We start from the raw sequence: 12,768 nt of genomic DNA on the forward strand, positions 1-12,768 counted from the left end.
CATCAGAGAATGTAGGAGAACACAAGAGACAGGGGAGGACAGGGGAGAACGTAGGAAAACCTAGGAGAGTAGAAGATGGTAAGAGAACACGGGAGAACGTAGGAAAACATGGGAACTTTGGGGAACATAGGAGAATCCAGAAGACCAGGAGAATAGAAGAGATAAGGAGGACATGGGAGAACACAAAAGAATGGAGAAGAACGTAGGAGAACATGGAATGCAGGAGAAGGGAGGAAAATAGGAGAATGTGTGAGAACATAGGAGAAAATAAAATGCAGGAGGCTGCAGGAGAACCTATAACGCCGGAGAACGCAGGACGATGTGAGAGTGCAGGAGAACATATAAGAATGCAGGAGATTGTAGGAGAACACGGCAGAACATAGGAGAACATGGGATGTAGGAGAACGTAGGAAAACAGGAGAACGCACAAGAACCCAGGAGAACGGAGGAGAATGCAGGAAAACGTGAGAGGATGCTGATTGTAGGAGAACACGGGTCACGTCGGAGAATATTTGGAGAACGCAGGAGAACGTGGAACGTGAGAGAATGTAGGAAAACATAGAAGAATCCCTCAGGGAAGGAGGGTGGAAACAGGTGTGAGAGATGTCAAAGCAATTTACGCCGTTTATCTCTCCTGGCGACTAGGAGTGGTGTAGCTGTGTGTGTGTGTGTGTGTGTGTGTGTGTGTGTTTACTTTGTGTGTGTGTGTGTGGTCTCCTGAGAGCTGATTGGTCCGTTCCCCCTCTCCCCCCCCCCTGCAGAAACCAGGGATGGACCTGGCCGACACCTACATCACCTTCGTGCGTCAGAACCAGGACGTCCTGCGGGAGCGAATCAACGACGAGCTCCAAATCGAGAAGGTCTTTGAGGTGAGTGCGGCTAAGCTAACGCTAAGCGGGAATCTCACGACCACATCCGTGCAGAAGATAGGTGTTCCCATAGTGACACAGGCTTAGTAGTATTGCTACAGATGCGCTGCCGCCGCCACTAATGAAGCTACAGGACACAGCGCTAGTGATTGCACCACAGCTAACAGGCTAGGAGAAGCTAACGTGACAGGTGAAGCTAAAGGCGATAGAGACACTGCTAAAGAAGAGAAAGGCGCTGTAGCATCACAGCTTTAAACAATGCTGAAGCTAACAAAAGACCGAAAAAGCTCAAGATAACAAAGACGGCACTAAACGGCTAAAGACGGCTGTAGTGTCTCACCTATAAATAGTAAAGACCAAGCTAACAAATAGATAGCTGAAGCTAGAGGCATTAAAGACGTCGCCAATGATGAGCCTGATGATGCTGTCGCGTTGCAGTTGTAGATGAAGCTAGGTCAGATGAAGATGACGCTAAATATGAGACAGGCATGCCGTAGCATCACAGCCCAGGACAAAGCTTACTAAACCCTAAGCTAAATACTAAGCTAAAGGTGAAAAGGACACGGGGTGGCCATGTCCCTTTCTATGCAGCTAAAGGCCACAGAACATCCGCCATGTTCAACTGAATGGGCACCGAGCTGCACCATAGCATCGTGGCTAAATATGGAGCTAACAAAAGATTAGATAAAGCTAAAGACAATGTAGATAATACTAACAAAACAAGTAATGCTGTAGCCCCACAGCTAAATACAAAGCTAACTAAGGTTTAGATTAAGCTAAAAATGATGATGCTAATGAAACAACACTGTCGCATCATGGCTAAGTACAAAGTTAGTTCAAGGTCAGATGAAAGTAAAAGCGATGAAGAGGATGCTAACGATGAGACAGGTGATGCTGTAGCATCCTAGCTAAAGAAAAAGGTAACACAGCACAAACTAAGCAAAATGCAAGAACCACAATGCTAACAAAACCTAAGCTAAATAGAAAGCTAAAGACGAAAATGACGGCGGGTGAGTTAAGGGTGTTATTCAGCTAAAGGCGGCATTTTCAACGAAACGGGCGTCGCGTTAGCAACGCAGCCAACGGAACTGTGCTGCAGATGTGGACCGATGTGGATGAAGTATGACGTTGGGGACAAATCTGTCTGCATTTCAAAAAAAAAAAAAAAAAAAAAAAAAAAGAGGGGAGGCGTTGCTATGGAGATGTCAGGCATCACCGAGGTGCGCACGACTGATCTTCATCACCGGAAACAAGGGCAGATGACTGCAGACTACAATAACAAACTCCGCTCCGAGGCCGTTCACGTCGGTGTCGAGCCAGGGCGCCCAGCTGCTCGTCTCTGATTGGCCGGGGATGCGTGGGGGGGCGACAGGCTCCGCCCCATATGCACGTTCCACCGCATCCGATGCTAAATCTATAAATCTGAGGAGGAGAGGGGGTTTATTGTTCACCAAATCTCCCACCTTGGTGACACACACACACACACACACACACACATACACACACACACCACTTTCCCCATTCGGTTTTCTCTGAATATCGTAAGCGGCAAAGTTGGCAAAACACGGCAAGCAGGTCGATGCGGCGAACGTGGCACCACGGACCGCTGCGCACATTAGAGCGGCGCTAGGCCTGAGCGATGGATCGCCACCGCCCGCTGAGCACGCGCACGCACAAGTGTGTGTGTGTGTGTGTATATGTGAGCATGTGTGTGTCAGTGCTTTGAGTCTAATGGAGCTCAGAAGCAGCGGGTCATGCACCATCAAGGAGGAAGCTAGGACACACACAGCGTATCATGTGTGTGCGTGTGTGTGTGTGTGTGTGTGTGTGTGTGTGTGTGTGTGTGTGTGTGTGCTGCGCCCCCCCCCTCTCCTTTTCCTCCCCCGCCACGGTTAAAATTGCCTTGTTTACGTGCGTCTGAGCGAGAAGGAGTCAAATTCATTTACGGCGCTAAAGGGAGCAATATGGAGGAAATTAGATGAAGAGGAGATGAGTTTGTGTTGGGGCGCCTGGCGAGGAACGAGACGCCCCCCAACTTCCTCCTCCTCCTCCTCCTCCTCCAAGGAAGAGCTCCTAACAAGGACCCTGCCGCGGCCTGACTGTCGGGAATCTTCCGGAGGCACAAAGAAGGAGGAGGAACAAAACGTGCTCCGAAATGGGAGACAAAGAAGAGAAACCTCCGTGGAACCGCTGATGAACGAGCTTCTCCGCCGTGTTTTCCTCCGCGCCGCTCGTCTCCGAGCACTTTTTAAAATTTACGTGGGTTTATGACGTAATAGTAACAACGGTAATAACGCAGTTATAACAAAATTTCGGTAATACTAATTATAATTGATATATTATTAGTCGTTCCTTTTCGTGTTTTGTATCGTGAAGTTAGGACACTTTTTATTGTCTTTATTCAAATATTTTTAATTTTTTTTTCTCTTGAACGTCAGATCTGTTCGATCCATCGATCGATTGATGCTGATGTGTTTTATTTGTTTTTTTTGTTGATGCGCCTCTGTGGTTCTTCAGGATGAAATCAGTAAATTAAAGGGAAAACTGGAATGGATCAAGAAATGAAAATAAATAAACAAGTAAATGCATGAATAAATAAATATATTGTAATTTATTATATTGTTATAATACAAATAAGTGAATGCGAAACTAAAGTAAAAAAAAATAGTTACTTAAATAATAAGATAGATAGTTTAAAATCGATGAATGAAATGCAGTATATAAATAATTTAATTGAATGTATCAATAAATCAATAATTAGGTAAATAAAAAATTAAATGAATTGATACAAAGATTGATAGATTAAGTGAATAAATTAACTGAAAGCAGAAATAAAACGGAGTGTTTCCGACCGAATTTAAAATCGAAAATAATTCTCATTATGGTAATCATACTCTCAGTCTGACAAATATGAAGGTGTAATTACAACATCCCTAATTATCATATGAAAAAAACCAACAAGCAGGAACTTTGTGTGCTTTTGTTTCACTTATTTGTCTTTTTTTTTCTTAAATCATTAGATTTAATGAATAGAAATCACACACACACACACGTGTATGTGTGTATGTGTGTGTGTCTGTGTATGCGAGTGTGTGTGTGTGAGAGAGAGAGAGAGACAAGAGGAGTGTGTCATTTGTTTAAACTGTATGATTACCGTGATTCCCCCCCACTCTTCATTAAGGAGAAGTTGTGACCCCCGACACACACACACACACACACACACACACCCATCTGCCGCTGCTCTTGTCCTCTAATCTCCTCAATTTAGGCCTGTCTCCCCCCCGCGCCGCCTCACTGTCCTTCATGCGAATGCGCGCGCGGGTGCGAATACGCACACACACACACACACACACACAAACACACACAAACACACGCATTAGCGCCAAGTCCTTTTACAAATCAGATCCGGGTTTATTAGAAAATAACTCGTGGCGGCGGCGATGGCGGCCAGGTCAGGCGTCCACTCAATAACACCGTAATTACCAGTTTATTACCGTTTGAATGTTGTTAAAGCGACGACCCCGGTTCCTTTTTTCGCTTGATTGTTTTTCTTTCCGCTCTTTGAAACGGAGTGGTGAAGCTGCATCGCCTCTTAAATTGCCGCCGCTGCAAAAAAGGCCTGACATCCGTTTCTTTTTGTCCTCAACGGCCAATCACTGAGCGGCGCCCAGTGGCGTCCAATGCCGTCTGATGTCTGACTCTGAAACATGAGGCTGGTTTATTGTTTTTTATTTTTTTTCTGGTTTGCGTACAGTATCGAATCGACACAGAAGGTTCCTGAAGATGGAGTCTGGTCGATCACGCCCCCGTGACGGAATCAAGCGGACGCGTTTCCTGTGTCCGATCGATGGCCGGCTGACGTTCGGGGTTTACGGTTGCCGTGGATACAACTGGGGCGCCGCGCTTAACATTCACCCCATAAAGCATTTCCCGCCCATTCAAACATCAATTACCCCCATTTGATTGATTAGTTGTAACAATTATGTAATAACATGGTAATACAGTAGGTAATTACACCACTATTACTGAAGCTTGGAACGCCCGCTGTGTGATTGGCAGCTCAACGTCACGTGATGTAAACACTGTTCTAGCTCACAAACTGAGGAACCCATTGTAGTTCTCCCGAGGCCCGCGCCATGTTTGTAGTCCTAAACCCTAACCAGGAAACGAGGCGTTCGGGTTCTGCTCTGATGTGCAAGAAATTCGGACTCCAGAGGCGGAGCGGAGGACCTCCCACGCCAGAGTGGTACCCTCTCTCCCGAATTCTATCGGTAGCCTGTTGCCACGGTTACCCGATATCAAGGGATTCCGGTTGCGGACGAAATCAAATGGACGCGTTTCCTGTGTCCGATTGCCGTCCGGGATGAACGTTCGCCATGGATACTGCGGCGTTGTGCTTATCATCCACGCCACAACACGTTTCCCATCCACTCAAACATCAATTACATCCATCTGATTCATAAGTGAATTAATTGTAACGATTGTGTAATAACATGTTAATACAGTCGGTAATTACACTGTTATTATTGAAAAATAGTTGCGCCCATCGTGTGATCGACAGCTCAGGGATGACGGGATGTTAAACACCATCGTTACTTTATGAATCGAACGAATCCAGAAGGTTCCTCTGCAGAACGGAGACGCACTCTGGTGCCCCCAGAGACCGGCGCCATGTTTGTAGTCCTAAACCCTGACCAGGAAACGAGACGTTGGGTTTCTGCTCGGATGTGCAGGAAATTCCGACTCCAGAGGAGAAGCGGAGTACCTCCCGCCGCCTATTGTGGCATTCCGCGTCCCGATTCATTTGGCAGCCTGTTGCCATGGTAACCCCAATATCCAGCGACTCCATTCAGACTTTGGCACTTTGACCCAAACAAGTTACATTTCACTGAATTTTGTGCACAATTTTTTATTTCTCCTTTGTTTGTTAACATTGACCTCCCCATTCTCCCCCTGTGGTTTCCGCGCCGACGCCCCCCCCCCCCCCCCCCTTTTTTTTTTTTTTACGCCGTGAAAAAAAAAAGGCGTGATATCATTATAACGAGTCAGCGCCGCAGGGGGTCAGAGGTCACCCCCGATCCTTTTTCCTCGCTCAGATCATCTGTGGGTTATTTTTTCTTCTGTCTCAACTTCGAAGATAATTATCATTTGAGCTTTTTTTTTCATCTATTTATTTTTTAAATGTCGCATTGTCGGTGTCGTCGCCGACAACCCTCCTCCGCCTCCTCCCGCTGGTGGAGGTATCGTAAGCAGCGGTGGTCGGAACAATTACACTTTAATACTATTGTAATTACACCTGTGGGAAATAGATACCTCAAAAAATTAAAAAATTACACCTTTAATAGTAATTTTACCTTGATGTAAAAATAACAGTAGTAATAATAATACTCAGAGATGGAATTAAACCTTAAAATGTAATTTTTTTTGTAGTAAATAATGTAGTAATGTTGTCATTAGAGCCTGTAAATATTGTAGTATTACCTCAGAAATATAGTAGTAAAAGTCTGATAATGTGATGTCAGCCAGTTATTGATCAATAGGTAAAACCTTAAACTGATAACTGATAGATAAGTAGAATCTTAAGCCGATCATTGACCACTAAAGAGCATCTTTAAATGAACATTGGTTGATAAGTTCAATCTTAAATTGATCATTGATCAATAAATATAATCTTAAACTGATATTTGAACAATTAAAAAATCAAAATCAGACTCCTAACAAATAAGTAGAACTTAAAACAGATCAGTGATCAAGAACTTCGATTTTAAACCGATTATTTAGCAATAAATAGAATATGAAGCAGATCAGTGATCAATATATACGATCTTGAACTGGTTATGGATTAATGAGATAAACCCTTCACTGATTAATGATCAATAAATTGAACCGGTAAATATCTTAAACTGATATTTAATCGGTACGGGAAGCATAAACTTGTTGAGCAATAAAGAGAAACTGATTACAGATCAATAAGTTGAATCTTAAAAAGCGATCGCTGATCGATAAACAGAGCCTTACAGCTGCCTGGAGAGGAGAAGGGATGATTCGGCGTCTGGAAGGGAAAGCCCTTAAAGATCGCGGCCCATTAAATAATCTCTTAACTTAAGTTAAAGGAGGTTTGGAAAGGCTCGGAAGAAGCAGCTCGTGCTTTTCCTCTCCGTCTCCTCCCATCTCTAACTGGAAGCCCTGACCTTTTCTCCGGGCGCCGCCGCAAATTGCCGCCTTTTCAGTCTCCCGCTGCTCCGACCCACTCCGGAGATTTTTTATTTATTTATTTATTTTATTTTAATTTTTTTATTTTTTGCCATTTGGACGCCGAACATTCTGCGACCTTGCGCCGCCGCGTCGGCCCTGCGCATCAAGATTACGCCGCTCGCGAGAAAAAAGCCGGCGGCGCCCCCGGGAGGTGAGCGCCTCGCTGTAGCGAGGCGTCCTTGCCCACCCCCCGACCACCGCGGCTGAATGGCGGCGAGCACAATGGCGGTTCTCATTTGTGCTTTTTAAGGAGCGTGGGAGTAAAGCGAGGCCTCGCCGCCACCCCACCACCTTGACAGTAGAGCCAAGGAGTCGCCAGGGTGGCGGATAAAAGAAAAGACCCTTTGGTTATCACAACCTAAATATCACCTCAGAGTTGTTATTACACTGCTATTACATTGTTATTACACTGCTATTACATTATTATTTTACAATGTAATAAGGGCTCAGTCCAGGTGAGACACGGAGGTATAAAGTGAACTGGATACAGAGTCATGAAGGTTCTAGGCAACGAGAAAGAAACCTGAAAGAACCAAATGAAGGAACAGGGATAAGTGAGTGCTAATGTGCTCTGTGTGTGTGTGTGTGTGTGTGTGTGTGTGTGTGTGTGTGTGCGTGGCACAGCAATGGTACGCGAGCACCACCAAGGCGGTGTGCGTGTGGCTGACGGATAGACTGGACCTCCAGCTCCACATATACCAGCTGAAGACGCTCATCAAGATCGTGAAGGTAAAGGAGGAAGGGTGAAACGGCGAGGAGGCGGAAGGAGGAGTGAAAAGGAAAAAAAACTCAGCGCCGATGCTGTTTTTATTTTCCGTCTTTTCATAGTTTACGCTCGGGGTTTAACTTGAAAGGCGCGAGCCGAGGAATGATAATGGCTTCTGACTGAAGGCGGCGGTGAGGAAGGGGAGGAGGGGGGGGGCAAAGAGAGGAAGAGCGAAGCGACGCTTATGCGCCGCGACGCCTTGGTCGCGGCGCATAAACGCTCGACTCGTCCTTGAGCTTCCATCTTCCCCCCCGGCTTTGTCCTCCCGAGCCTCCGACTCCCGGCATTCCTAAGATGCTCTCATCTCCCCCCCCCCGACAGAAGGCATACCGCGACTTTCGCCTGCAAGGCGTCCTCGACGCAGCGCTCAACAACAAGAGCTACGAGGCGGTTTACAGGCGGCTGACGGTGGAGGAGGCCACGGCGGCGGTGAAGGCGGGCGGCGGCCTGCAGGGCGTCAGCATGAGGGACAGCGAGGAAGAGGAGGAGGACGAGTGACCTCTTCGTCGCCTCTTTTTGTATTTTTTTTTTTTTTGTGTTTTTTTTTTTTTTTTTTTTTTTTTTTTTTGGGTTAAAAAAAAAAGGCCTGGGGAGCCGCGCTAACAGCTAGCGACTCGTGGGCGTTTGTTGTGTTTCCTGTTTTCAATAAAGTGACGTTGAACTGCTCTGGAATGCAGACGTTAGCAAGTTAGCTTCCCCGCCGGCTCCCGGCTTTGTGCTAACGTTAGCTTGGAAGAAGTAACGTTTTTGTTGTTTTTGTTTTTTTTTTTTTGTTTTTTTTTTGTAAATGCACTTGAACTGATCATGTGATCGGCAGCCTAAGCCACATCAGCGAGCTAACAGCTATTAGCCCATCCGGTTCCCTCTTAGATGTCATGTCGAAAGATTAGCCAGAAGACGTTCAACAGATATCAATATGTTATTGTATTTTATACTGAAACTGACTAATGCTAGTATCGTTTTGCCAACTTGTTCCGATTGGCTAATGCTAGCCTGACATGGGAGGGCCTGCTCATGTAACGTTTGTGTTTTGTGAATTATTAGCTTGGGTGCCATGTAGCCAGCGATGCTTGTCGACTTTTTAGCTAACAACAAGCGGCGGTAGTTTAGCTAGCTGTGCAGTTTGGCGTGTGATATGATGATCTTCACTTCCTGCAAATTTCCACCAGATGATGACATACCTCCAGCTATTTGCTAGCAGATGAGTAGCACGCTAAACGTTAAACCGTACGCCCGCGGAATGCTCAGTCAAGAACAATGGTGTCGCATCTGAAGACGCTAACGTAGCTGATGAGATAAACTTTTGAACCCCATAGGGGAAATTCTTTTGTCACGGCAGCGTAACCGTTATAACCCTCAATAAATATGAATATGATATAAATATAAATAGACAGACAATTAGAAAGCAATTAGAAAAAGCAAAGGACATCCACAAATAAATAGAGAGAACAACAGCAACAGCATCAAGGATAAAAATGAACAAAATGGAAGAAAAAAAAAAGACAGTAAGGGTGAGAAAAGACAGCCAAAACTAAATGACAACATAGACAGAGTGACAATAGCAATCACAAGAATAAAATAAATCAACAAAAGAGGCAGGATGCAAGTGGGCTGAGACCAACAAGGATAAATATAAGAGCAGAGTTGGAGTTTGACGCGTGAATAGGATGAGATAGTGAAGTGGTGGTAGCACAGATGCACCTCCGGCCGCTCAGAGTTGTGCGCCATCCAGACTGCTGTTATACAGTGCGATGGCTGCGGGCACAAAGGAGCTGATGCTCACTCGCTAACATGGTGCGGCTAACGCTAGCTGCTATTGTCTTGAGTAGCTCTGTGGGACATTCATGGAGCTGCAGGCCACTTCTTTCCTCCGATGCTCTTGTTGTATTGATCCCTTTCTGTCCTCATTGGTTGAAGATCAGTCACACGGGCTGAAACCAACTAAGGAGCAGAGCCTCGGAACGCCGGGCGGGAATTCCGGCGCGATTGATTTGCCCAGCCGTAGCGGCGGTACGTTGTCGACGCATAAAGAGGAGGCGTGAAGAGAGATTTACAGTGAAGGCCGCGGCGACAAAAGGCGCCATAATTGGAACCCCTGCCAACGAGGTTCGCCATCGGGACCCGCGCCCGACAAGTGTCAGATGCCGTGGAAAGGGGGGGGCGGTTTCGGTGGTGAAGGCCGCCGGCGCGGCAGCGGCAGTAGCGTCCTGCTAGCTGCGATGCCCTCAGAGAACTGTGGGGTTCATTGCGTAAGCCACGTAGCTGGCTAGCTTGGCGGGTGGGAACCAACTCCAGAACGCCCGTCAACGCATTCCCATAGACTCCAAGTCCTCCTTTGGGACTGAAGACGTGGAGGTGTGGTTCTTCAGGACCGTGACTCTGGAAAGACAACGGAACAGTCTGCTCTTCAACCACATGCATGGTTCTCTGCCTGGAAATTTTTCTTTTCCTGCAAACTCCTTGTCTGAAAGGGGAGTTCCCGGGCAAGTTCTTCTGGAGGATCCCAAACGTGGCGCCAGAGTCTTCCGTCCGCTGTCGGAGGATGGAACCAGAACTTCACCTCCAGATGTTACCCAGCTCCTCTAACTGCTTAGACCCTCCATCTCCTTCAGAAGCTCCCCAGAGCCTCCCTCTCCAATTGGAGCCCCCAACTCCTCTAGAACCCACTGGTACCCCCCCACTCCTCTAGAATCTCCCCAGAGTCACCCACTCCTCTAGATTCCTGTAGAAACCCCCCCCCCAAAAAAAATCCTCCTCTAGACCCCCCAGAACCTAGTTTCTCAAGAATCTCCCCAGAATCTCCAGAACACAATGGTACTCCCCTAGAATCCCCCCAAACCCCCCCAACTTCTCAAGAGTCCCCCCAGAATCACCCACTCCTCCAGACTTCTCTAGAACCCCCACCCCAAACTCCCTAAATCTCTAGACCCCCATGGAAACCCCCCCACACACACACACATTCCTTTAGACCCCCCAGAGCTCCCTGTTTCTCCAGAATCTCCCCAGAACCTCCCACTCCTCCAGAACCCACTGGTACCCCCTACTCCTCTAGAATCCCCCCAAACCTTCCCAGCTTCTCAAGAATATCCCCAGAATCACCCACTGCTCTAGAACCTATTTTGATCTCCCTTCTCCTCTAGAAATAAGGCTCTAATCTGTGAGAATCTGCAGGAGGTGCCGGCAGTAGCGAACCAGGAGGGGTTCCTTCAGTTTTCAGGATTTAATCTGATGATCGTCATCACCGTGGTGATTCTCATGAAGTGGTACAGTAGCAGTCTGTGTGTGTGTGTGTGTGTGTGTGTGTGTGTGTGTGTGTGTGTGTGTGTGTGTGTGTGTGTGTGTGTGTGTGTGTGTGTGATTCATTTGGGTGCGGATATGAGGACAGGCATCTAATTGGGCTCCTAATCTATCCCGTTAATCCCACCGTGTCCAATAAAGGTGTTTTCAAAGATCCTGGTTCCGCCTGCTGCCTCATTCAGGGTCGACACCCGGCATCAATCAATGCGACAGATATGATCAATCAATAAGCCCAATTACACAGATCAATTAGGCCGAAGAGACACATCAGATTATGTATCTTCTGTACCACAGATTAGATCAATTAACATGACAGATTAGAAACAATGAGTGGGGCAGGTTAGATACAATCAGTGCGATAGATATATGACAGCTTGATCACTATGGCAGATTACTTATCATTATAAGAACAGATCGTATCCTGTGATCAGTATCAGATTAGATGCAATCAACATGATTGATTACATAGATTGGTGTAATATCATAGATTTAGAACAGATAGGATATCAATCTGATATATTGATGAGGTTATGTTAATCAAATGAATGGCTAATAAACTAGATCAATAAGGTCAATATGGTCCTATCAATCCAACAGCATTAATGATATGATCAATATTTTTGATTGGAAAATCAATATAACATTTCAGCCATTTTCAGTTAATCGCCAGCTTGACATCTGTTCAATCTGGTAATCATAACCGGTAATCATAAACATTGATCTGTTATTGTATAAGTAATAAAACATTTAACCGGTATAATACCCAATGTCTCATTTCAAAATTGATCATCTGTATCGGCTCAAACTGATCAGAACCTGCGGTTCCAATAGTCCTCTTATGCCTTTGATCCCAGACAGGTTCTTTTGATCTTGTGATCAAAGGGCGCTTGTGTTGTTTGAGCCATCGGTTCTTCACTTTCTTGGACAGAACCTTCTGACTTGTCGCCGCTGCCACCGGGTCTCAAGACCAGGGCAGAACATTGTTCTGAAAGACCTGGAATTTAATTAGATTTTAGAAAAATAAACTTTCTAAATACTTCAATGGCCTTTAACCTCCTAACATTAGACAAAGGCCTGTTCCACTTCTGTGTTCATAACCCATTCATTACAGAGCTATTACTAGTCCAATTGATCATTGTTGAGGATAATTTACATTTATTTTTTTAAATGATCATATTAGAAGACTTTTATTTTGAAAGTCCGGATTTAATGTTAAAAAATGTATTTGGAAAATGAAATTATTCTCGATTGACAGCCACTTGACTGCATGTCTGTAAACACACACCCACACACACACACACACACACACACACACAAACACACACACGGCACCGTTTCTCCACCGGAAGTGACTTCCACCGGAAACGAGCCGCCGACGCGATTTCTTGGCGGTTTAATTGTCGATTTGATTCGATCCCCACAATGTCTGATGATATTTAAAAAAAAAAAAAAGAACGGAAATACCGGAGGTACCGGCGTGTGCCATTAAATCATTGAGGGGCACCGATAATTCATCAATTAACTGATCAGAAACGGCCGAGGGTCGGTTTTGGAGCTGAGAGAACATTTACTGATTATTGA

The 12,768-nt window shown here is 45.7% G+C and overlaps 1 protein-coding gene across 7 annotated transcripts in view; it reads left to right on the top strand.

Annotated features, from left to right (window-relative positions):
• Nucleotides 1-11,019, top strand: part of cadps2 (Ca++-dependent secretion activator 2) — a 78,812-nt gene extending 67,793 nt beyond the window's left edge. For all 7 annotated transcript variants that reach the window (XM_086149316.1, XM_086149319.1, XM_086149317.1 and 4 more), the window contains 3 exons: nt 762-869; nt 7,749-7,853; nt 8,212-11,019. In XM_086149316.1, coding sequence (XP_086005442.1) covers nt 762-869; nt 7,749-7,853; nt 8,212-8,388 — 390 coding nt within the window. In that variant the 3' untranslated portion in view covers nt 8,389-11,019. The remainder of the gene's footprint in view (nt 1-761; nt 870-7,748; nt 7,854-8,211) is intronic.
• Nucleotides 11,020-12,768: the final 1,749 nt, after the last annotated feature.

Source organism: Fistularia commersonii, chromosome 7 (genome assembly GCF_037954325.1).
Source record: "Fistularia commersonii isolate RoL2024-O1a breed Wild chromosome 7, RoL_Fcom_v1.0, whole genome shotgun sequence".
Taxonomy (NCBI): Eukaryota; Metazoa; Chordata; class Actinopteri; order Syngnathiformes; family Fistulariidae; genus Fistularia; species Fistularia commersonii.